This window comes from Grammomys surdaster, unplaced genomic scaffold (assembly GCF_004785775.1).
Source record: "Grammomys surdaster isolate TR1022 unplaced genomic scaffold, NIH_TR_1.0 239, whole genome shotgun sequence".
In the NCBI taxonomy this organism is placed as follows: Eukaryota; Metazoa; Chordata; class Mammalia; order Rodentia; family Muridae; genus Grammomys; species Grammomys surdaster.
Window position 1 is genome coordinate 91004 of NW_021604684.1, and position 27722 is coordinate 118725.

At 33.6% G+C, this 27722-nt stretch overlaps 1 protein-coding gene across 1 annotated transcript in view; it reads left to right on the forward strand.

Moving 5' to 3' along the window:
• Positions 1-27722, forward strand: part of Dcc (DCC netrin 1 receptor) — a 189181-nt gene that overhangs the window by 27103 nt on the left and 134356 nt on the right. The window contains exon 4 of the mRNA XM_028774187.1: positions 9540-9734. Within this exon, the coding sequence (XP_028630020.1) occupies positions 9540-9734 (195 nt within the window). The remainder of the gene's footprint in view (positions 1-9539; positions 9735-27722) is intronic.

Sequence of the window (27722 nt, forward strand, 5' to 3'; positions counted from 1 at the left end):
TTTTTATATCACTATAGTTTTGACAAATTGATTGTTCATAAAATGACATGAGGGTATCAATTCCCTGCCCAGAATCATCTCCATTTGTGCCCATCTTGTTTTCCAGTCTGACATTCAACCTTCCAATCCTGAACTCACTTTTCTCAACCAGCACTCACTCAGCTGCAGGTGACTCAAACTTTAGGACATTCTTGTACCGTCTGGATAGAAAGACTTAGGGAGTATATTTTCTAGTGAATTTGTCTATTTTCTGCACACTTCAGGTGCATTTTTTCTTAAAGGTAACACTCTTCTCCCAAGATTAATACCAAAGGCCATACTTTGTCTTGAATTTCTCAGTGGTTTGTCCATTGCATATAATATAGTAATGGAAAAGTAACTATAAAGTGTAGCTTGTAATACATGTGGGTTCTAAGTAGCACACAGCTTGGTTCTTCACTCATATGTACTCTTATTAACAGAAAACGTTACTTAGAGCTAAATACATACATTCTTTTATTTGTTATACTTTCCATGAACATATGACTGTGTCCCTCTTTGCTCATGTTATAATTTGGAAAGGAATCATTAGAAATAGATATGTCCATTCACAGGTCACACAGTGAATGCAGCTAAAGATAGCTATGATCATAGCCCAATACCAAATCACAAACCTACTTGAAGCATAAGCTCTTTGTTTCTTCAAAACACTTGGCAAAAGTTTGGACATAGCTGATAATTATCTAAAAGGTATTTAGACTTAGAATTTGAAAGATGTAATGTTATATCTACAAACCACAGTTTGAAATTACTTAAAGTAGAAGAAGCCTGAAGAACTTATAATTTAGCATACTATTTGGTAAAGATTAGTAACTCCTAACATCTCCAGTTCCTTAAATGGACTATGTTTTTCAACTAGTCTTTATTCATTTTTTCCTTGGCAATAAAAATTGTAGGTTTTTGTTTAATACCTTATTACAATAATAGCTAAACTTTTCTAATACTGATTACATGTGTGCTACATTAAGTATTTCCATAAATGTCTTCTCATAGAATACTTTACACATTGTATATATATATATATATATATATATATATATATATATATATATATATTGACAGTTGTGTTTAACATTATAGAAAATGCAGACTCAATATCCATATGTTTGAGCATTAGATGCCAGAAACTGTTCTAGATGCAGGAGCTGGAAAATTTATAAAAATGAATGAGATAAATAGCAATGGAATAATTATTTTAAATAGCAAACACAAAAATATAATAAATCCTAGAAGAAAAGTAATAGGAAAATGATTTGGGGAAGGCTGGCTACCCTGACAATTGGTTAAGTTGGTACCCAGAGACGACTGTCCTCCAGAACTATAAGCATACCATGGTCATGGAAATTCAGCTGGCCCTTCTGGAGGTATTGGGGTTCCTTGTCACCATTTTATTGCATTAAAAAGTGTCAATCAATATGCATAATTGAAGGTTATTCCATCATTACAAAAAGAGGACTGTAAATGCATGCTTTTTCTTCCTTTTTTGAATTAATCATCTTATTTGTTCACATTTCAACTGATATCCCCCTTCCCTGTTACCTCTCCACAGAACTCCAATTCTATCCCCCTTCTCTCTCTCCATCCCTTTGCCTCTATGAGGATGCTACTATTCCTTCCTCATCGCTCTAGCATCCTCCTATGCTGGGGCATCAAGCGTTCACAGGACCAAGGGTAACCCCTTCCATTGATGTCAGATAAGATCATCCTCTGCTATATATGTATTTGGAACCAAGGATCCCTCCATGCATACTCTTTGGTTGGTGGTTTAGTACCTGGGAGCTCTGGGGTATCCAATTAGTTGATATTGTTCTTCCTATGGGGTTACATTCCCTTCAGCTCCTTCAGTCCTTTCCCTAGCTCTTCAGATAGGGTTCCCGGGCACAGTTCAATGATTGGTTTTAAGTATCTGCATTTGTATTGTTCTCAGAAAATAGCCATGCCAGGCTGCTGCAAGCAAAGTGCTTCTTGAAATCAGCAATAGTGCAGGGATTGGTGTCTCCAGATGTGATAGATACCTAGGTGGGGCAGTTTCTGGATGGACTTTCCTTCATGCTCTGATCCATTTTTTTCTGTCCCTGTTTTTCCTTAGTACAGGAACATTTCTGGGCTAAAATTTTGAGATATGTGGGTGGCCCTATTCTTCAACTGGGGGGTGTGCCTATCTACTGGAGATGGTCTCTACAGATTCTATCTCCTTTATAAAGATATTTAATGGAATTTTCATCAATTAGATAAGATCCTAATGGCCAGAAGGAAGACATCTATCATGACAGTGTAAGAACCAGCCATTCTGACCAATATCACGTGGCCTACTTGCCATCATACAGGGGCCAAGAAGAGATCCATAATTCAGAAAAATAAATTCAGCTTTACCTACTCACTTAATATAAAACAGAAATTAAAAATTCTCCTTTATTCTTAATAGTAATTTTTCCCATACATATGGAATATTAACTTTCACTGGAATTACAGGATAATCAAACATATCAGGATTCAAAACTGTTTCTCTGCATCTTACTAGATTCTCCCTGAACCGCTTAAACTAGAGATACCTTCACTACAGCTGCCCAAACATGTGGTTAAAGCCTTTTGATAGTCTCTGTTCTTTTTGTTCTTTGTCTCAACGTTGCCTCAAATTTAATAAAGCAATCCATTAATAGTGTTAATTAGATCACATATTATGCCCTGTTTTCTTGTCAGAAACAGCACTCAACATGTTCATGTCTCACTTAATGTAAAGTGTTCACCGGATCTGTCTATCCCTTTAATTCTTTTTAATCTGCTCCCTTCCAATTTCTGCTTACACTAACTCTGTGTGTGTGTGTGTGTGTGTGTGTGTGTGTGTGTGTGTGTGTGTGTGAAGCTTCTACACTAGCAGCTTTCAGTGTAATATTTTCAAAATTTTGATAGTGTGAAAACTCTTAATGAAGAAACTTCTGAAAATATTAAAAAACACACACACACACAGAGAACAAAATGTTTTGGAGTCAGTGAGGTCTTGTAAGGATGCCAGAAATTTTTATTAACTTCTTGGATGATCAAATGCTGAGGAAGGAAGGTGTAATAATCAAGTACAGATGCAGTGAATAATGACTTTAGCATAGTTTGTGTTACCACTAAAACTTAGAGATAAAGGCAAGAGACCATTACTTTGTCTTTTCTACATTTCCTTCCTCTAAGTATTAATTAATTGTAGGGTGGCTGATTGAGCTCTTTATTAGCTATATTATTAATTTTGCTTAATCTTAATCTACTGTGTAACAAACTACTTATAAAATATTTTAATTGGCTCATAGTACTGTATATGTTTATGGAGAATATGATATTTTAACACGTATATATTAGATAACATTTAATCAGTGCAAATATCTAGCTTCAAGTATTATTTATAGTAGAAATATTCTCCAATATATAATCATTTTATTTATTACACCATCATGAAATTGTGTGTATGTGCATGTGTGTGTGTATGTGTGTGTGTGTGTGTGTGCATGCATATATATGTGTGTACATACACCATGACACACTGCTGGCAATCAGAGTACAATCTGTGGTGTGTACCATGGCACAGCTCTGGTGATCAAGAAACAAACTGTGAGAGGTAGCTCTTTGTTCACCTTGCTTCCAGAAGATGAGTTTTAGATATCAAGCTGAATATATCAGGCATGGCAACAAATGGCAAAATTATCTGAACCATATTCCTCAGCCATCTCAATTGTGAAAACATTTACATAATATAAAAATTGCTGTAGGCTTAAGTTTTTCTCAAACCTATCTTTACAAGGGTTTTCAAACATTTCAATCCCCCTCCTTCTAGCCCACCACCCAAATGTAGTAGGGAAAAGATATCTGCATTATGATTTATAACAGCAATAAAATTGCAGTTATGAAAGCAGCAACTGAAGTAATTGTATAGTTGGGGGTGACCATAAGAGGAGTAACAACTATCTTAATGGGTCACAGCATTAGGAATTTTGAGAATTCCTGTATTAAACTGAAACTCTAGTTTCTATCTTTCCACCTGACAATTATTGTTCCACTACGTGGCTCTTTGAATTTGAGTATTCTAATTCACATAAATGGAATGATTTCTGTTACTTGGTGGCTATATATTTTAACTTATTCACTAAATTCATCTATATTTGCATGTTCAAAAATAGCTATCTTCTTAAGATGAAGAATGGTTTATTGGATGGATTTGTCTTATTGTGTTTACATATTCATCCATTGATTGACACGAGTTATTTATACTTTGGGTCAATTGTCAACAAAGTAAATATTGCTACTATAGCTATGAATATGAGTGCAGGAATATATATATACATATATAAATATATATGTATATATATATTCATATTCATATTTAAAAGATTAGTTTAGTTTAGTTTAGTTTAGTTTAGTTTAGTTTAGTTTAGTTTAGTTTAGTTTAGTTTGTAATCGTGTCTACTAATTTTCTGGGGAAATTTCCAATCTGAAGCAATACTGCTTTACATTCTCACTAGCTAACTCACTTTAATTTTCTGTGTAGCCCTCTATTCTTCAGGTTTCTTTGGTTTCTTCAAATACCACATACGTTCCTTAGCTAGTCTTTGTAGTAGGTGTTTACATTACTTCAAATGTCACATATTTCCAAGATTATCTCTTCATGAACAGTCACTTTAGACTCTAAAAGGAAAGGTCTTTGTGTATCACTCACTGAACTGTTATAAACGCATTTATCAAGTGCTCCCGAATTCTTTTTAAACTTTATTTTTGTACTTCTTTCATTGACACAGTATCTACCTCTAGAATTGGCCTATTGGAGATGTTATGTATGATTGACATTTCAAAATTGTTTAACCTAAAATTATTCATTATTGGAGACCTATAATCATTACTCAAACACAACATATGTGTTATAGGAACAAATAACCTAAGAGAGACCCTAGAATCCCATGACATCGTTAAACATGACTCTGGACTTCCTTGCTATGATCATGGTATAGGTAAAACACCTTGGCATCATTAACTTGAAATTTTCTGGTAACATGTGATCCTTTAAGTTTTAGATTATCTCAATAATTATTCCAATAACTTCCTTTCGTTCATATATACAGTCCCCATCCTAGGGTTAAGTATAAAACCTTTGAAGTACACATGAACAGCAAATTTCAAAATTGGATCTCAAACAAGAGGTGCTCTTATCACGTACTTTTTTATTCAGAACTTTTTGAATTGATATTTTTGTAACTCACTGTAGTAATAACTACATCTGTAATTCATAAGGTAAAATGTATGAGAGAAAGTTCATTCTGATTAATAACTGGGAAATTGTTATTCTTGTGTTATACTAAAAAAAGGAGTAGGTGGGGAGCTGGAGCAATTCTTCTGAGGATAAGCGCACTGGCTGCTCTTCCAGAGGTCCTGAGTTCAATTCCCAGCAACCACATGATGGCTCATAAGCATCTGTAATAAGACCTGGTGTCCTCATCCAGACTGTGACATACAGGCAAAAAGAGAGGAGGAGGAAGGAGAGAGAGAAGGGAAGAAAGGGAGGAAGAGAGGGAGAGAAGGGGAGGGACAGAGGGAGGGAGAAGAGAAGGTGTATATGAATTGGCTATTATAAATTATAGACAATTTGTTCTCTAACGTATTATGATTCAGAGGCCATATATAATGAATTAGATTTCCTACTTCTACTTGTCCATTGATATTTTTATTTCTTCTATACTTATGATCTTAATTGATTGGTAAAAACAAAATCCATGAAATATATAGATGGAGAAATGGTGGGCATTCCCTTATATCTTCAATCTTGTTTTTCATAATCATGAAATCATCTTGAGGAGTATATACAGGACTAAAAGTATATCAATTCAAGGGAGGATAAGGAGGAGCCCCAACAGGTCCTGAAGGGCCAGTTGAATACTCATTGTCAGGTGTTCCTATAACTCTGCTAATTATGCTCTCAGGAGCCTAACTTAATGAATACAGGGAAATCATTCTATGGTTTGCAGAAAACTAAAGTAATAGTTATAGTTAAAGGAATATTTTTATTATCTTTTATTCTAAAATATACTGAATATGATCATGCAAATAATTTATTTTTTCTTTTAAAATGTAATGAATTCAGAGTCTGGAATAGATGATGCAGAAGTCATTACAGTGCTCAGTACATATACATGAATGTCTGAACATGGATTTCTTGTAGTCACATAAAACGATGGGCATGGCAGCTAGAGACTTTGATCATGGTAGTGGGGAGGTGGGGCATGAGGATCACTGGAGCACATGGGACACCCTGTCTCATGATATAGTGACTCCAGGATTAGTTAGAGACCCTTTCTCAAACAAAAATGAATCTGTATTTGAATAAATTTTATATAAGCATCTGGCTTATATATGTACACATACCAACACATGATTATATAGATTAATGTACACACACACACACACACAAATGTAAATGCAGAAAGTCTTGATGACATTCAATAGCTATTTAAAGATAAAATTAGGCATATTGTCTCATTTTAATAGTTATTTTAAAACTTAAAATGTGTTAAATAGAATGCATTATGAAATTTATCACAACTCAATGACACTCACAAGACTGTACCAATGGGGTTGCAAAATATTAAGCCATCCATTTCATCTTTTTTACAACTTTATTTAGAGAAATATTTTGTAAACATTGTGTTTCTATCATAAAGGTTTATATCCATATTTCGGGATATAATTTTTATGATGCTTTTGTATATTGTACAGGAGTCTTCTTTATGGAAGACAAATAATAGCTTGTCCCTGCTTGCTCACAAAAGAACATCTTCAGAAAATTGAAATCATATTTAGAAAATTCTGTTGATGTAACATCTTTTGTCTCTTTAGGAATAAGTTTTATATGGTAGCTACTCTCATAACTTTGAAGCGCACTCTTTCACCATAAACATTACAGATGTCAAGTAGAATATGAATAAAATTAGTATGTAGGGATATTTATCTTTTAATATCAAATCACAAAGGGAAGATACTTTATTGTTACCTCAAGTAATCAAGTTATTTAAGATTATTTGATGAGTTAAGTTTCAAAAATTTTAGACAGTGGAAAAATAAAGGATACTACTGTTTGAATGAGGTTCATTTTACCTCTATTTTTGAGTACCTTGTTAATTTACAGGAACTATGTTGAAGTATTTGTTTGCTTATCAGAATCAGAATGGCCATGTGTCTTAATTTCTCATAGAGCTTAACTGATTTTCCACATATCATATATACATATATATAATCTATCAAAATATTTATCATAACTTATTGCCTGTGCATAGCCAATTAAAATGTCTATTATAAGTAACTATAAATATATTTTTACATATATATTTTTCTCATTATGTCATACATTACAAGAATTTGGGTTATGTCTACTATTTATACCTTATCCTATATCTTACCTTATCCATATATATATATATATATATATATATATATATATATATGGTCTTATTGTCATGGCTGGTTCTGTTGTCAACTTGACACAGGCTAGACTCTCAGAAGAGGAAAATACAACTGAGAAAATGCCTTCATGAGGTTGTCCATAAGGTTTATTTTACCCTGTAACACATTTTCTTGATTAATGATTGATATGGGGATATCCACGTTCATTGCAGGCAGTGCCAACCCTGGGCATGTCATCCTAGGATGTACAAGAAGGCAAATTGAACAAGTACTACCAATAATCAATGCTCTTTATGCCCACTTCCTTCTCTGAGTACACTCAGTGCTATAGTATACCATGAGAATTATTCTATTATGTCATTATTCTAAAATAAACCCTTTCCTCCACAAGTTGTTTTTGGTCATGGTGTTTTATCATAGCAATAAAATCCTAAATAATAAAAACAAAGTAAAATAAAAAAGACCTATATTCCAAACATGTGAGATGCTGTATAAATATCTATATTAATTGAACAAGTATCAATGTCTTTTAGGGATGCACATAGTCAAATTTCAAAGTGATGATGTAACATCATCATGTTACAACATCAATGTGTAACAATCATGTCGATTTAATAGTAAAATACATTATTGCTGTATACTGTCTCTTTAAAAAAAAATGTTAGAGGATTGTAGACATTCGCTATGATATCCAATATCCCAATATCACTTGAGAACTTAGGCACTCATCATAAGAATTTTTATGCATTATCTCTCATTAAGTCTTTTCAATACCCTATGAAACCGTTCCCAACTTTATCTTCATTATACATCTGAGGAAATAGAGGTTTAAGGTTTTACAGTCTTATAGATAGAATCTAGTGTAGAATAGAATCTTAGCTACTTCTTAGTTTGAATTCGGCACTATCTTACATGTGAATTTACTTAGGAATATGAATCTAGTGAATGATAGAACATGGTGTGAAAACATATTTCCCAACACTTGAGCTTATGTCTTCAATACAGAGTGCTGTCTTCATTCCTTTAATAATACCATATTTTAACAGCATCAACAAATAATAGACCACATATATTTTGAGTCACGAGGGCATGTCACAACCCTCTCTTGTTCACCTTAACAATTACTCTCATTAAAATATTTAACTTTTATTTTTTAATGTTGGAAATTGTAAATATGCTCATTTGTGTGAGAGTTTATTGAAACAAGAAGAAAATGTCTGAATTTCAGGGGACTGACAGCCCTAAACCTGGTTCTGGGATCCTAAGTATGCTCCGTTAAAGGAGCAGTACAAGCTATAAATAGCTGAGCAATCTAACCAACCTACTCTAAGGATTTCTGAAAACAAAATTGTCACAGATTTTTATTTATTTTTGTGTAAATTGAATAACTAGTTCTTGGACAAGACAGTTTTTTCATATCCTTAAATTTTCAGTTATTTGGTTTGCCTTAATTTTTCAATGTATTACTAATGCTTAAAGGAGAAATATATGAAGATAAAAAAGCTATTAAAATAAAGACACATCATACTACATGTGTCTGCAAAAAATAATATTTAAAACATTAGGTGTGGGAGAATATGTTCAAAATATTTTGGATGAAATTCAAGAAATTTATTGACATGACAGGAGAGAAATTCTGCCAGGCAAGAATGAAGATCTGAGTTTGGATTCTCATACTGAATGAAAAACTGGGCCCTCAGGTACGCTTTGTAATTCCAGGGCTAAGACAAGGGAGCAAGGCAGATATCCAGAGCTCTCTGTGCAGCCAGTCTAATGAGTGAAGAGCAGGTTCAGTGAGAAAATTTTTCATTCAAAAGATGGTAAAAGTCTGTAAAGGAAGACACCAAATACCTACCTCTAGTAGTATCCATATGTGAGTACATGTACACACACACACACACACACACACACACACACACACACTCCTGTAACAAACATGGAAAATGTAGTGGGTGCTAAGAAAGAAGCCCTCTGGATGACAACTGAAACGTAAATTGCATCAGTGTGCAATATTTGCTGTTTGATTTACTCTGAAATGCGGCTTGCCAATGATATCTGTCTTTTAATCCTAGAGTCTCAAGTCCCTGACCAGCCGAGTTCCCTTCATGTGAGGCCTCAGACAAACTGCATCATCATGAGTTGGACCCCTCCTCTCAACCCAAACATCGTGGTGAGAGGCTACATTATCGGCTACGGTGTTGGCAGCCCTTATGCTGAGACAGTGCGTGTGGACAGTAAGCAGAGATACTATTCCATCGAGAGACTAGGTGAGTAGCTCTTGTTTATTCTACTAACAGAGGAAAGTGGGTTATTTCCCATAATTTTATTTTTTTTAAACTTGGCTTCATAGATTATGGTTTCAACATGTACTGTGTTTTAGTTAAGTTACTGTTCACACACACAGACACAGACACACACACGCACACACGCACACACACACACACAAGCTGATACACACGCTTACACATTCTTTCACTCCTCCCATTATTCAATGTGGGCATTCTGCTCTAGAGAGCTCTCTAATGAAAGGAATCATTCTATGAGTCTTTTATTATTTTCATAGGGCATACAAACTGTATTGAATTACTTTTCTCCTTCTGACCATCCTTGAAAATCTCTAATCTTCATAGTCTTGTAAAAGCAAGATAATTCATTTTAAAACTCTATGGTACCTTCAAGGGAGACTTCTGTTAAGTTTTTTTAAATCTTAGTTGTCCAATCACAGTGACTTGTTTGCCTTCAACATCTGTAGAAAAAGCTTTGTGGCTATGTTGTTATGATTGTTGCATGTGATGAAAAGAAGAATTTTCAATCAAGGGAGTAAATCTCTTCTGTATGTGTTTCTTTCCTTCATAATCCAAATCTCTTGTCAGAGCTGGCTTCATTTTTTGCACGAGTCTAATGCTTCTGCTGTGTTCTTGTATAAGGTCAGCTGTGTGTTTAAACCTTCAGTTCGTTTTATGCTGATTTTCTATGGTGTGTTAAGAGTTTGTATCATTAACAGAGGGAAATGATAAATAATATGTCAGGATGCCAATAAGTTAAGTAATTGTCACAAAGTTAAAGATAAGTTCATTCTACCTGTTGATTTAAATCCACGTAACTGGCAATGAAATGCTTTGACCCCTTTGGAAATGAAACTTGATTAGGGGTGGGAAGCTCTAGTCATTTGCAGTGTCCCTCACAAACAGAACATTTGTGACAAGAAGCCTGATTTGAATCTGAATAGCTAAACTGCGGTAGTAAGAATAGATTCTATCAATGCAGAAATAAAATTGCACCAATCCATTTTCTCTGTAATTGCTCTAAACACTAATGAGAGAATCACCTACGGAAACTGGCCACAATTAGAGTTAGCTTGGCATTTAAAATAATATTCCCCCAGTCAGTTTCAGGGTATGAATATAAGGGCAATCACAAAGCTCATATTTTATGGCCGTCAAACCTGTGTCAGGGGATTCTCGGTTATCCATTATTCAGAAAGCACTGTCTCTGACAGTGCATCTTTATTCCACTAACCAGAAAAGGCAGGTTAGCATGCACAAGCCACTGGCAGTAAGAATAAATGCATTGCAAAACAAGCAAAGCTGGAAAGAAAAACTACATGATTGCACTATGTCCTTTCGTAATGATTTTCTTCATTACAAAAAATTTTTTTTGAGAAAAATAGTGGAAGTTTACCATATTGTGAAATTAACATTGGTGCCTTCCCTAAATGTTAATCAAGATAAAGAACATCTTCTTAAGGTGTGTTCTAAAGAACAAAGAGAAAGGCTAAGGTGTACCTCCATAAAAAAGCCATGAATAGAAGATAAGAGCAAATGAGAGTTCAACTTTATTCATGAATTTGTATTTTACAGCTTATTTGGTTAGAGAATTCATATGTATAGACACACATTCACAAAAGCATACAGCCACACACATAAACACATATTCACACACACAAAAACTCAGATGCACACATATACTTACAAACAGATACACACACATATGTGTACACACATGGTACCACATGGTATACTTTTAAGAAAATCATAAAATACAAATGTTGATATATCAAATGAAAGCATATTTTGTTGGTTTTCATTAGGGTGCTTATGGCTATATAAATAGGGGTATCAACTTGTAATGTTTGCAAAGATCAAAGACTCATGTCTTTCCACAGACTCTGCAATGAAATCATTAATTGCTTCTTTTATGATGTTAAGCATTAAAATAAGTGCTAAGTCCCTGTAAAAACATACCTCAGCCAACCACATAGGGTTGATCACAGTTTCATGGAGTTGAGCACATTTCTGTGTATAAGAACATTAAAGAAGCAGCTTGATCACAGAAGTAGGAAACAAACATCTTTGCACCACTTTCTCTCCCTGTCTTTTTCATTCTATATGGTTCCCCATTGATGAAACATTTCTACCTACAGTTAGCCTTGTCTTCTCTCCTTTATCTTTTCTAGAAATACCCTCATAGACACAGTCAGGTATGATTTAGTAATATCCTAAGTATCTCTCAATTTAATCAGATAGACACTCAAGATTAATCAACATTAGTCATTAACATTTATCATAGAACCATTTATGGAAATACATTTGTACAAATATTTATAGCATTGAAAACATAAAATTGTCTAATATCTATTTTTCTTGTGATAAGTTGCCATTTCATATTTTCTATTATTGAAAATAGATTTTGTTCATATAGTATGTTATGTTTACAATTTCCTTACCATATTCTATTTTTAAGAAAAGAAAATTTTAAGTACTGCATAATAGTTACATAATCAAACATTGAGAAAATTCTTTAATCATTATGCATAATGTTAGTCATAACTTCAAGCATTGAATTTTTGTTTTAGACTACATGACAACTGCTTGCTTTATGATTGACAGATGAACCTTCTGTTCTCTCAGAGGAGAGCCAGAAATTATGAACAGCATTTTGCGTATGCTTAATAATCATTTAGTATTTATATAAAGGTATGCATAACCTACCTTGGGGCTAAAAATATAATATCATTTGAAAAATATTTACTATTACCTGATCAAAATGATTAACATGTCTTAAATAAGTGAACACTCTCATTAACAATTTGCCACCAGATATTTATGTCACCCAGTGACATTTTACTTTGTTGAATAAGGAACTGTAGTGCCAGGTGTAACACGCATTCATAATGAGATCTGCATGATTGAATTTAATTACATTAGACCTCCATATTTTGTAATGAAATATATATATGTGTGTGTGTGTGTGTGTGTGTGTGTGTGTGTGTACTTATTGGTATATAATAAACTATACACCTAAAGTATTTATTTCTGAATTTAAAAATTTAACTGATACATAACATAGTCTTTTTTCAAATCTCTTCCCTTATTTTTTGAATATTGGAAAGATATTAAATGCTTTTGTTGGACTTATTCCTCCAAAATATGTTTTGGAAAATGTTTTAAGTGGGATTGTATTTTAAATTTGTTTTGGATATTTAGTGTAAAAGCATAAATTTCATAACATTAACTGTATATCCTGTACCCGTTTGATTCACCCATTCTATCAACTGTAGATGCTATGGAATTTCCTACTTAAGTAACTGAAAGACATGAAAAAGCACTTAGCCGTATAGTTCCTGAAGGCTCCTGCTTTATTGAAATAGGTAGTAAGGTCAGTGAAGTGTGAATCAAAGTACCAGATGCAAGCATTTTTGGCTAATTTCTGATCTTGGGGAAATTTTCAGTATTTGCCATGAAATTGGACCTGGATTCTTAAACATGTCGTTTATCTCACCTTTATGAAAGGCTACACATTTCTTAGCTTTCAGGCAATTTTAGTAACACATTTTCAGAATGCTTGTAAAGTGGGTTTTCCCTCTTAGAATGGCATAATTTTATTTTTAGTATGACAAATTAAATTCATTTTTGAAGGGGAACTAAACCTGAATTTCTTATATAAATTTATGTACATTATCATCCCCTTATCGTATGATTACTTTTGATTCAATAGCTTTTATTTAATTTTTTGGTTTAATATTTGGTGGCTATACTTGCCAACAATCCTCTTGCATTCTCTTTTTCTGTTTTCAATTTGTTAGTGTTTCCTGGCCTCAGAATGAGTTATTTCAAACATTTTCTCATTAGTATTGTATTTCTTATTGCTCCTTGGGTTATTTAGAGTTTCATAATAAGTGTCTCTTCTATAAAGAACAGTATGCGTATCCCACAATGCACCCTAGTTGAAATAATAACCATGGAACCATATCAATTTTAATTAAAATATGTATGTGTGTGGTTAAGGCATAATTTTGTGTATTACTTGTAGATTTGTAGTAGACTAATTTTTTTTAAATAGGTGAGTTTTAGTCATTTTACTCAGATATAGAAAATACATATTATTAAGTTCATTGATTACTGAAATTAAATGCCCTTAATAAAATACAATACAGTAACTTTTATTTCATGTGAAAGACTAAAATATAAAGAAACTATTTTAAATATAATCACATACTGATTATAATATCCTGGGTAAGAGAATTCAACTTGTTCTCCAAGAGCATCGTTTGCTTGCCCATGGAGGAGTGACAAGGGTTAAGAAATGTCAGGCCATCAGATCATTCCTCTGAATACAGCAAGAAGAAAGGCTATTATTGTCTCTTTATTCAGGTTAGTCTTCTAAATGTGTAGGCATTTTCAGGCAGTCTTTAAGGACAGCTTGCACTGTGATTCATTAATAATGCATTCAGTCTATTTGTAACTCCTTTCTCACTCTCGACTCTCCGAGGTCCAAGGCAGGTGCATTGTCTTATACCTGGTAAATTTTTTAAAGCTATTTGGAAAAATATATTACAAAAGATGAATACTTTTATTGTACAAGAGGAGAAAAGATCATCACATTGGAACAAAATCTCTCCTCTCTCTCCCTCTCTCTCCATATATATATATATATATATATACACACACACACACACACACACACACACACACAAAGACAAAAAATAGTTAATTCTCTCCTCCACTTAGGACCCTATAAAGACTCAGTGATTCATTCTTCCTCCAAGTTTAGGATCAAGCATTCAAACAATAAAAATATTTCTCATATCTTGTGCAGTTTTCTAGAAAATGTCTTATTTGGGTTAAAACAATTCGGATCCCATTCTCAATCCTCCCTACAGTTCAGTGTTTACAGACAGCTAGCTGTTCAGTGTACTTTTGGCCAAGGTCTGTGAAGCTATCAACAATTTATTTCTTCATCTTTCCCAGTAGCAGGTATCACCCTTGTTATCAAAATGAAGGAAAAGAAAAAAGGATACAATTGAATAATGAAAGTCAGTTGCTCTTAGTTTAAATATATATAACAAAATATACATTTAAATGTATATATTTATATTAAATATAATATACATAATATATAAATATATTATCATATATTTATGACTATTGTTTAATATTATTTATACTTATAAGTAAATAAAGTTATAGTCAGTGTTCATCAGTATACTAGATGTAGATTATAATAAAGACCTGGCTTCTAGTATAGAGAGACATAAATGGACAAATACGGCCATATTGTGTGAATAGACACTTCCCATATGAAAAGTCAAGGTGTTTCTGGGAGGTTGAAACCTGCCAGTTCACCAAGAACGATATAATATAATGACATAAGATGTTAGTCCTAAACATTCTTATTAGGTAGCATAAACCATAGGTTTTATTTTATTTTATTTATTTTATTTTATTTTATTTTATTTTTGAATCAGTGCTGGATCTGAGACATAAAGAAATAGTATTTTTGTCCCATGGGCTACACCTAGAGCTAACTCTAGGGAACATAAATCGAAAAGCAAATGTAAAAGACTCAGGCATTTTGCTTTATTAAGCAGTTATAACAGTAAATCAAGTGTTTTTTCAAACATTTTTTCCTTTCAGTTCTATCAAGTTCTGGTCCATGTATTTTGAAATTAAGATGGCATCAGATGCTTAATTGTTTAGGATTATGTTTTCTTTCTGTTGAATTACTATATTATCTATCTCTAAAGCATCCTACATTATCATGACGATAACATCCTTATTCTAAAATGTACTTTGATATTAATACTACTACTACTAATAAATACAATTTTATGTGAGTGTTGACATAATGCTCCTCACACATAACTTGTATTCTGTTTTCTACCTTATAAATGTATGTACTTTAATACATAGAGGATTCATTATTGTAAGAGAAAAAGGATATTAATCTGTTACTTTCTAAACTGGCCTAGACCCAAAGAAAAAATGATATTCAATCATTTTGTATCATTTTACATAATATGTGGGTTAGGTTTTTTTCTTAGCTTAGAAGATTGTTTTCCCCTTTATTGATTTTATATGTGATCTAGGTGTACATATGTACATGTGCAGAGATTTCATTAAATGTGGGGAAATTGCCAATATTATCAATTACACTCAAATAATATTTTTCCTGTTTCAAGTGACTTTTCGTGTTACATGAATATTACAGTGCTCTAGGGTATTCTATTCACCTTCTATCTCTCTGCTTTTTGGTTTTAGTGTTTTGATATCTGTGTTATCTGGGGCAGTTTTTCTACTGTGTTTAAATCCAGGGAGGGTTTTTGATGTTTTCATTACTTTATTGACTGGATATCCTAACGAACCTCATCAATGTTCAATATACTGTACATGGCTTCTGCAAAGGGTATTTTCATTATTTACATTTCTACATGTTTGATATTTTAATTAAAATGCTGAGTCTTCAGCATTCTTCAGTATGTGTAACATGATTTATGCTTTTAGTAGTGTTCTTCCCAAATTAGTTTTCCTGCACTTTTTCAAAACCTCTTTTTATTAACTCATCCTCACAATGAGTTACTTTTGTTAAGGCTTGTCAAATATGCAAGATTCCGAAATGTGTGCATGTGTGTGTGCGTGTGTGCGTGCGTGTGTGAGTGCATGTGTGTGTGCATGTGCGTGTGTGTGTGTGATATTTTGGATGTTAGAGACATTGATGTTGTTTTTTACTATCCTTAAATTTGTTTCTATGATGCAACTACTTGGGAAACCAAGCCATTCTATTCCTTACCTTCCTGTCTTAAATGGTTAGTGTCTAATATCATGAAAATAAATTCCTATGACTTCCTGATTCCCATCAGGTTATGGAGAGCCCTGTGTCTCAGATTCTGAAAGCACTAAGAATTTTACTTCTGTACCTGTTGTGTGGTTTATGTCCCAGCCTTGTGAAGCTTCCTCACAGAGTTGCTGGAAGCAATTCAGATGAGGTCTAAGGATAAATAAATTGCTTAGGGCCTTTCAGCATATTTCCCATCTTTGAACTTCCCCCCACCCCTGGCTGCTTTGGTCCACACAAGCTGTTCTGTGGGTGGACTCTGTTGACAAAAATCTCAGGATACTTTCTAGTTTTTTCCCCTTTTGTTGCAGTCTAGAATCTCCAGGACAAAGATGGGGGATTAAAATGCCCATGTGATTTCTTCTCTTTCAGTAATCATAGATCTGCATGACTCAGTAGCCAGTGTCACAAAAAAGTTAAATATATACTTATTTTAAACTAAATTGAAGAGTAAATCCAGTCTCTATAGGTTCATTTCATTAGAAATGGGAGCCTTAAGATAATGGTTAAATCAGCTTCTTGTTATATCAGTGTACCAAAATTTTCAGCCTTTCAAAAATACCGGAGGCCAGGTATATTATACTTATCTCTTGGTATCTACCATTAATCTCATCAAGAATGAATCCTGTCATATTGCATTTTTCAGGAGTAAATTTAACTTGAATGCACTTAGAAACGGGTCTTTTAGCCTGTGGAGAAATGAACCTTTATAACTCCCAGAGTGCATTTGAAGCTCAGTGAGTTCAGTATAAATTACACCTTAAGCTCAGCATGCTCCCATCAAAAAAAATTCTTCATGCATATAATATAAAAGTTTTGAGTTTATGACATGCAAACATTTTAAATAAGAAAAATCAATTCACTTTAGTAGTCTCAAGAATAGTCAACATACATGAATAAAAAATGAATGAGCACCATGGGGTGGACATTTTATTATGTTGAGATGTGGTGCATTATAGGTGTTGGTTAACAAAATTCTGCTTTGTATTTTTGAAAAAGAGTATAATAATAATTATGGAAAATGATTTTTTTACCTGAAATATAAAACTGTGACTCTAGAGGCTCAATAAAAATAAGTTATTTCATGGTAGAGAAAGCAAGAAGGACAGAATATTTCCCTACTTATTTATCCTTAAATTTCATATTCAAAATAGATTTTTAGTTCTGCAATAGAAAGTGCTATTGTAGATTGTGAGATCAGAGCAGATCATTGAAAAATCATATATTGAAGCTATGGAAAACGGACTTGAAGAAAGCTAGCTCATTTAATTATGATCTTATAACTTTTATTTACACAGGAAATTATTGCTCATTTTCACATTAACATCAATAATTTATTTGCTTCTTTTCTGTATTCTTATTGTGTTTCCCTGACATTAAAATGTGTCCCTAATTTTAAAATTCTTTATAGGAGAGGAATATGGAGTCTAATTTTATATATATATATATATATATATATATATATATATATATATATATTCTTAAAAATTCAAAGGCCTTGTCATATTCGACTTCATGCATTCCAATGCTGTTATTTTAAAGATAAAACAAATAAAGAAAGCACATTATTATTTGATTCATTTTCATTTTAAGACTTGTGTTTTCCATTTGTTAAAGATTAATCAAGTACTAAATTAATCAAACAATAAATGGCTTCCTCACATGCAGACTATTGATTAATTAGGAGGAATATGAGTGCTGAAATATAAATGTTTATCATATTTTGCCAAACTGATTATATAAAATTATATACTGAATGGTATTGAGGATAAGCACCATACAGAGGACAGTAGTGAATACTAAGGAATGTAACACATGCTGCTTCTTGCATAGTTCAGGCTTCTAAATTCATATCTCTTAAATTGAATATATATCTTGAAAAGAATAAAGGAAACACCACACTTTGTACATTTTCTGCTTCGTGCATTTGTAATTTGAAATATGACTTTGATATGATACTGTTAGAGAATTTTATTCATGATGAAAGCTGGAAAGTTTTAAGTAAAAGTCTGGGTCGAACTCATTCCCCTGGTAAAAAACGTGAAATGAGATGTCTAGCTCTGTGCAGTCAAGGAGAAACAAGGAAAGCTGAAGGTCTAGTGAGTAAACCAGTTGAACCATGAACACAAGTTCTTAAAAAGAGATTTCAGGAATAATGGACAGAGAGAGATTGTGAGAACTAGTTGGGGAAGGTTGAAAATTATAAGCCTTGAGATGTTTGGAATATTTTTTTATTTCATAGCTATTCTAGACCTCATGAATGTGTATTTAAAAATTACCTTTGTGTTGTAAGGATTAAGTAAAATATATTAGTGAGGAGTACTTTCACTGAATCTTTGCCTCTTATTTCTATTAAACATGACTTTACCTTATAGCCAAACCTGGGCTACACCATACTACCAAGTGCTGGGATTAAAGATATACTCAACTATATTTAGCTATTTTATAAATATTATTTTACATTTTATTTAAATATTTAAAAAATATAAATCTTCAAAAACAATGGGATCTGGGGTCAGGCGTTAAGCTTTCCCACACCATAATTGTCATTATTACATAGGCTAGCTATTTAGTGAAAATTTTTATCTTATTTTAATTAAAGTACTATTACATAAATTTTCTCTCCATCTCTTTAATCCAACCTCCCCTTTTTCCCCTATTCTCTCTCAGTTTCATAGGATTGCTATATATATTCAGAGAGAGAGAGAGAGAGAGAGAGAGAGAGAGATTTGCCAAATAAGTTTATTGTTGTTTTTCTGTATATTTTAGGGATCACAACTTTGTAATGGTTAATCCAATTAATATGCAGGCATACTCATCCTTAGAGAAACAAATTCTTCCTTTTCGCAGTCATTAATTCTTGCAACTTTTCATCTAGAACTGGTTTTCCATGAAATTTTTCTTATCTTCTTTGATATGCTAACTGCTGTTGTTATTGTTAAAGGTCTTGTTTGGCAGGCATAGTGTTGCGATTTCATGTGTCTAGCTTTCCTGTCATATTTAGAACATCTAATTTTACAAAAGTCTTTCTGGTCCTTTGGTACTTACAATCTTTCTCCACCTTCTTCTGAGACATTTCCTAGGTGTAGCTAGATGTATACATGGGCTAGCAATTTAGTGAAAATTTTTATCTTATTTTAATTAAAGTATTATTACATAATTTTCCTCTCTATCTCCTTAATCCAACTTCCCCCTTTTCCCTTATTCTCTCTCAGTTTCATAGGGTTGCTATACATATTATATGTAGGGTGTCTTCATTAAGGTTTTAGTGCTGAGAACAGATACCATGACCGAGGCAACTCTTATAAAGACAACACTTAATTGGGGCTGGCTTACAGGTTCAGAGGTTCAGCCCATTTTCATCAAGGCAGGATTCAGGCAGGCCTGGTGGATTCAGAGCTGAGAGTTTTACATCTTCATCTGAAGGCTGCCAGTGGGAGATTGACTTCTAGGCAGCTAGGACCAGGGTATTAAAGCCCATGTCCACAGTGACAACTTATAACAGAGCCACTCCCTGGTCCAAGCATATACAAACCATTGCATATTGTTTAGGGTTGTAAATGTGTTCAATAAGTCTGGGTACCTAAAAGCCTGTTGTTTTAAACAGTACAACCAGTTGTTTAGTTTTGTAATGGTCTCTGCATGATGTAGAAAGAAGCTTTAATGAGGGATTAAGTACTACATTTATATGTGGGGATAAATTCTGTATTAGAAATTGGTATAGGAAATTCAGAGGAGAATGTTCTAATGTGAGATCCATAGCCTCAATAATCATGGGTGATTGGTTAAGTTTACAGTACTAGGTAAAGCTTCTCTGATATATCAGAGGCTGTAAGTTAACTGTCAAGATTGTAGGAACATCTTGCTATGCTGGTATTAGTACACAGGCATCACTGCTGAGGAGGACTATTGGTTGTGTTCTTTCCTTGGAAGCTGCATAGTATCTTCCAGTACTATGAAAGCTAGTCCTTGAGGAGGGGGTTTAGGAGTAAGGACATACATAGCTCTACTTTATAGAGCTCTATGTCAAAAGTTGTGTGTCTTCAGCAATAGAGATTTATCTCTAACTTTCAGGAGGCAACCAAAGGCAACATCAATAACCTATATTGGTTCAACGGAGTTTATTGAGCAATTTATTGCTAGGATATCATTATTGTTTTTATAGCACTGTGATTGCATTACTTTGCTTTCTGTTGACATGATAAAGACCATAACACAAAGCCTCTGTGTTTAAACATTTTGTTTGGCTTACATGCCCTGATCACAGGCCACTGAAGGCAACCAAAGGACGGAACACAAGGTAGAAACCTTGAGACAGGAAGTAAAGCAGAGACAAGTGGGTGGAGGTACTGCTTACTGGCTTATTCCGTATGTCTTACTCAATATAATTTTTTTATACAACCCATTGACAGCAGTGACTACAGTGGTTTGGGCCCTTCTAGATCAATTATTAATCAAGAAAATTACCCCAGGTTTATTTACAGGCCAATGTGATGAATGTTTTCTCTCTATGTTTTCCCAGACAACCTGAGATTTCTACAAATTGACAAAAACAGTCAAACAAAAAACCTAACTAATACAATGAATCATTGCCTTCATTTGCAATTTCTCTTCTTCATGGTGTCTGTTCCAAAGTCTGAATCATGGATGTGAAAACTATCATATGATTATTTAATTAACCAGTTACCACTGTGAAGAATTGTGCCCTACAGTGTATTCAGTTTATTTAAATTACTTGATATAATTTTTGAACTTCTCAAAAAAAGACTTGTGTTACTTTAAAAACACACATTTTAAATTTCTGACCTCATTTATTTTGGAGAGTTCTAATCAAATGCATGCTGTTCTGATGCCAGATTTGCCCCATTTGTTTCCTTCAATACACAATTTTCTTTATCCCTGTCTCCCGGATGGTATGAATCCTGCCATTCTCTTAAGACAAGCCATGCCCATATGTTTAATTATTTGAATGGTGTTGTATATGGAAACATAATTTATGGAAGTGAATTTTGTGTAGTTAAGAATTTTTAAACATTCAAGTAAAGGTGATAGTACATTCTTTTGGATTATTTATCTAGAAACCTTGCATTTCCAAAGTATAAATGCTTTATTAGTCTGCTTGATTTATCAATATTTTACTGTACAAATGTAAAAATATAAAACACAATATACAGAAAAGTTATAAGGCTGAAAAAGACAATAATGTAATAGAACCTATTATTCTAAGTAGTTCTATCACTATAAATCTTGGAACATACAAGTTATATTTTCCAAGATATTCTTCAATTATATAGAATAGTCTTATAAATCACTCTTACATTTCATAAGATTATAAAATATTTGAGGTCATTGTTTATCTAAAATGTTAACAATATGTAGAAATACAGTATGTTTCTTAGAATTTTATACATCTAATAGGGATACCACATGTTTGACTACCTTGTTGGAATAAACTAGTTCTGAACCATCTAGTTCAGAAACAACAGATTACAACTTGCCTTACTTTGTTTTCTCATAGGTGTGATAAAATACTATGACAAAAGTAACTAAAGGTAGAAGGATTTAGGGACATTTAGTCCATAGGTTCAGTTCATCTTCTCAGAGAAATCAAGACAATAAAAGCCATAGAATGTGACTACATCTTGATTACATCCAAAAGCAGAGGGCAATGAACGCATGCTTCTCCTCACCTTCCTTTGATAGAGACTAATATCCCAACCAAGGGATTTATGGTACCATACACAGTGAACAAGACTTCCCATTTCAATTACTTCAACCAAAATAATCCCTGAAACCATATTCATAGGCCAGGGATTTTAGATAGTTCCCTTGACAATAACAATCACTTGATTCATTTCGAGATAGCTGATTTTGTGTTTACTGCACCATTGCACATTTACGTATAAGATCAGGAAGTAAAATCAACTATAAATCAGACATCCAAAATTTTATTAATTAATATGCTACTTCTTTCTTTTGGAGACATTAATGTTGTGCACTGATGATGTAGACTGATACTTGCAAGTTATCATCTTAGGTTGGAAAAGATTGAACTGCTTAAATATCCTTTGGTATGAATCAACTTCTTAATAAGTAGTAAGGAAGTGATAGTTTTAAAACCAGTAATATATTTTTGTGGTGTTGGCTCTTGTGTGTTATAGGAAAGTTTTCTTCCACTGGCTTAAACCTACAACCCCAAATGTTTAATGTCCAATGTAAATTTCCGTAGAAGAAAGATCTTAGTGAAGATACATCTCTGAACTTTTAAACCCTGGAAATGTGACCTCTTTCTGAAAAACAGCCTTCACTAATGGATTCGTGTTAAGAATGTTTAGCACAATCACACTAGATTGCCCAGGGAGTTATAAACTGCATGATAGCATCCATCCTAAAGACACACAGTGGCAAGGCAACAGCAGAACAAGTGAGGTGAACACCAAGTGGAGGCACCAAATGGCAAGCCAGCAGAAAAAAAACAAGTTGAAGACCAATGGGATACTTGTGTGATGTAGTGACCAAGAACAGTGAACCCAGCAGAACCCAGACAGAGTGAGGAGTTCTGCCCCGGAGCCTGTGGCTCAGCTAGTGCTCTGATTATACACCTTTGACCCTCTAAACTTCAAGAGAACAATCTGTCGTTTCCATAGTATAATTGTAACTTTCAATACTATATTATTTTCCCACTCAGTGTCCTAAATTTTAAAAAGAAACTCTGTGTCAAGTATCTCCCACTTCCTAAGGCAACATGAACATAGTTATAAAATTGACAGGTTTCCAAAAAAGGCACAATCCCATGGTAGGACAGCCTGAGAATGTCAAGACATGGTGGAGTCTAGGTGATAAGATGGTGGGAACCAGCCATTAAGAGATTCAAAAGAGTTGTTACCTCAGCCATCTATAAGAACTCTGTTCCAGTTGGTCAACTTCATCTTTTCAGTTAAATCCCAGAAGACTCATGCCAGGAAATGAATACAAATTTTACACTGGCCTTATTTTATTGTTGGAAGGTTTTTGGTTTCTCACAAGAAATGAAAAGGAAAAAAAAAAAAACCACTTGAATGAAACACAGTGGTTGCCATACAGAGACTGTTGTCCTGAGAATAAAGCTCAATTAGAGCAAAGTAAACAAAATTTTGTAGAAGTGTAGAAAGCCAAGGATTTTACCCTGAAGAGGAAAGAGGATTTATCCACATGGTAATGTTATTGACAAGGTTTGCATACCAATTAGTCCTGTCTTAGCTGAAATTAATAAATACTCTAATAGTATAAAGCAGAATTATAGTATGGAAAGGAGAATTTGCAGATTTAGAATAGAAACATAACAATTTTCATTATATAATTGACCCTACCTCTTTCTACATTGTTTCTATTTCTAATACAATATTTCATACTTAGGAATACTTCATTATCTAAGTGCTAATTTCTTCAATTATTTTGATTATGGAGATAATAGGCTCATATGTAAGCATAATAAAAGCAATATACAGCAAACTAATAGCCAACATCAAACTAAATAGAGACAAACTTGAAACAATCTCACTAAAATCATTGACCAGACAAGGCTGACCACTCTCTCCCTAACTATTCAATTTAGTACTTGAAGTTCTAGCTAAAGCAAATAGACAACATGTAATAACTCCTTGTTCTTCACATACATGCTGACAAATTAAATATAATGATAAAAACTTGAAAACTATGCATATTGTATGAGTGTGTGCTTGTTTCCATGAGTGTGTTCATGCATGTATGTAGCATGAGCTACACATGGAAGACATAGAACAGCTTTCAGAAGTCCATCTTCACCTGCTTGGCATGACCTATGCAAGGAGGCCAGAGAATAGCTTTCCAGTGTCATTTCTTCCTTTTCTATTTTGAGGCAGGGTCCCGTCTCTTCTGTGCACACCAGGGTAGTTGACACAAGAGGATTCAGAGGCTATCCTGCCTCAGCCAGCATCTCCTTATAGAAACATATGAGATTACAAACATGACCTTTGTGCAAAGGCTGGAAATACCGGTCAGACTTGTGTGGCACATGATTTCACCTATTAAGACATCACAGACTAAAGATGCTTGAAAAACTTAAGGAGATTACATCATTTGTAATCAGTTGGCATATCTTATTAATTCTTCTTCATAATTATAGAGAAATCAACCATGGTTTTTGTTTTGTTTGTTAGTTTATTTGTTTCTGGGAAAACAGAAGTTCAAAATTGTCTAGAAAATGCTGACTTTATTCTGCTGTAATGTTTAAACAGGTAATATGCATGAATTTTCTCAATAAGAAGAAAGTCGAAATGTAAACAAAAAGAATGGTTATAATTGAACTCTTTCTACATAGTTAAAATTAATGGTGATGGTGATATATGTGAAATATTTTAATATTTTCCTTATTTTCTTAATCTTCATTGGATACACATGTCAGTAATGTCATAACATCTCACTTTCTCCAGATTTCTCAACTTCTTTTCCTAGAGACACAATTTTCTAACTTAAAAATTATGTAAGTTAAGCATTATTTTTGATCTTTTAAACTTGTCCTCCTTATATGCACACTTGTACACACACTTTCTCTAATAAAATATATGGAAAGCCAAAAACCACATTGTATGGATGTCCATTGTGACACCATGTTTTTTTTTTTTAAAAAAAATACTCTGCTTAGCAAACTCTGAATTTTCTTTTCAAAGATAAATAAAAAATAAACAAACCAAAATGAAAATCCTTTTATTTTCCTGTGTGAGCAATAAAAAATAAATGTATGACGGTCCATTAGTCCATTGCTAGGTTTAATGGTTTAGGATAGAATCAGTTGAGAAACTGCCATGGCTGATGGGTAAAGGATGAGACCAGTGATGTGTGAGTGTTCTAGTCCTGAGCCCTGCTAAAACAGCCATTAATCAAGTGTTAACCTTACTATTTCTAATCATAAGCAAGAGCACAGCATGTTAGAAATGAACCTTCTTGTTAGAATTATTCATTTGAGAATCAGTCAACCACAGGCTTCCCTGACATCTAAAAGGCTGAGCGAACAGTGGGTGATTGCTCAGGAAATTTATGAGACCGACATGAGTATTTTTCACATCCCACAAAAGAAATACAACAAATGCTTTGCTGACAAGGCTCTAGTCATTACAGATTTTATATTCCAGTTTACTGAGCAGGGAGTTCTCTGAGGCAGATGGCTTGCTTCATCATGGAAGCTTTCTTGAGGAAGGATCACTTAGAGAAAACTACAGAGATGTACTTTTATCCTGACTCTCAGCAATAGGCTGTTGGTAAAGGTGTTTTATTTTTCTGAGCGTTTTTTTTTAACTCTTAGTTTCCTCTATCCAGCATTATTCCCTTAAGTGAGTAAATAGCTTTTAAGTTTCATCTATATACCAATGACTGTGGTAGGTGCTAGGAAGGTTTATAAGAAAGAAAGACAGAAAGAAAGAAAGAAAGAGAGAGAGAGAGAGGGAGGGAGGGAGGGAGGGAGGGAGGGAGGGAGGGAGGAAGGAAGGAAGGAAGGAAGGAAGGAAGGAAGGAAGGAAGGAAGGAAGGAAGGAAGGCAGGCAGGCAGACGCTTCCAAGTGAATAAAGGTCCTCAGCTGAAAATACTAAGTATCAATAGTTGCCATTGTCTTGGAACATCCTGGTAATACCCTTTAGGAAACTCTCTGGAAGGACTTTTCTGAGTTCCCCTTTCAACCAGTAATGCAAATAAACCTGCCCACCTGGATTTTTGCAAGGAACAGCCAACCAGTGAAAAAAGAGGTCACAGTCCTCTGGGTTATGGGTTACTAAATGCTGACACAACACTTTAGTCTTTAGTCCTCCCTTTACCCCCATATAAAACCTATGAACAGCTAGACACTTGAGTCCTATCTCTTGCCACCATGGAGATGATTAGGGGCCTCACTCACTAATAGGAGCTATGGTTAACATCAATATCACACAATGATATCTGAGCTACACAAAGATAAGCTGTCAGTTCTTGTCCATTGCTGCTGTTTAGGAATATTTTTCCCTTATTATGACAATTTGTGGCTTAGCATGCACACACATACACACACACACACACACACACACACACACACAAAATTTGTGATAAGCCCAGGTCACTCTCTATTTGTTTTCTTGAATCCTAGAATGGATACATGCTATAAGAGTCATCAATGAAAAATACGTTTTGGTGCACCTTGGAAATTACTATTTTATTATTCAAATATATCTCTTTAATTCTACGTCTCTAGTTTCTTATTTTTATTTTGAGCCAAATTATCCCATAATCACAATATAATATTAACTGTATAGACTTAAAAAGGAAAAACAAAACAAAACTTTGTCCTGTTTATTACTAACCTATTTCAAATAATACCCAGTAAAATAAAATTATTGAACAATAACCAAACAATTAAAGCATTCTCTTGAAGAACTGTATTTTTGTTCAAGCCTTTCCCAACACTTTGCTTATTCTTCTGTATTGGGAGCATACAAGTAGTTTGGCTATTTCACAAAGCTTAGAAACAACATTTGGATTGATCCTATATACTCCCCAGTATTGTTGTACCCAAAATAATGCATATTATTAAGTGTTTAGTTGATATTTTAGTTACATCCCTCATATTGTCTAACTGCCTTGGCACCAACCTCACATCTCTTTCTGTTTTGTAGGATGAGCACGATAACTAGTGAATACTATCATTGCTCCTGACCAGCGCCTTACTCTGATCCAGTTCTCATCCTTCACTCACCCTAGAATCCACCACACTACTTTACATACTTGCCATTTCCTTAAAGTCCCAAGGTTCATCTCCTATTTATTTTAGTAACTATTTTTTTCAAGGACAAACAAAACATATATTTGTGGGCACAGTATCCTAACATGTATACTCAATATGTAATAATTGAATTAGGATAAATATCATTTCCATCTCCTGGAACATCATTGACTTAGTGTAAGTCCCTTAATCCATCTCCTGTAGTTATTTTAAATGTATAATTAATGCTTATTCTTACAGTTATATTTTTCCATACTGTGTCCATACTTCCACAGACCTATTCTCTATCCCCCTCATTCCTTCTCTTTTCAATTTTTATCCATTCTCTATGTCTCTATGATGAAATATTTAACTTCCAATATGAAATATCATTTAAGT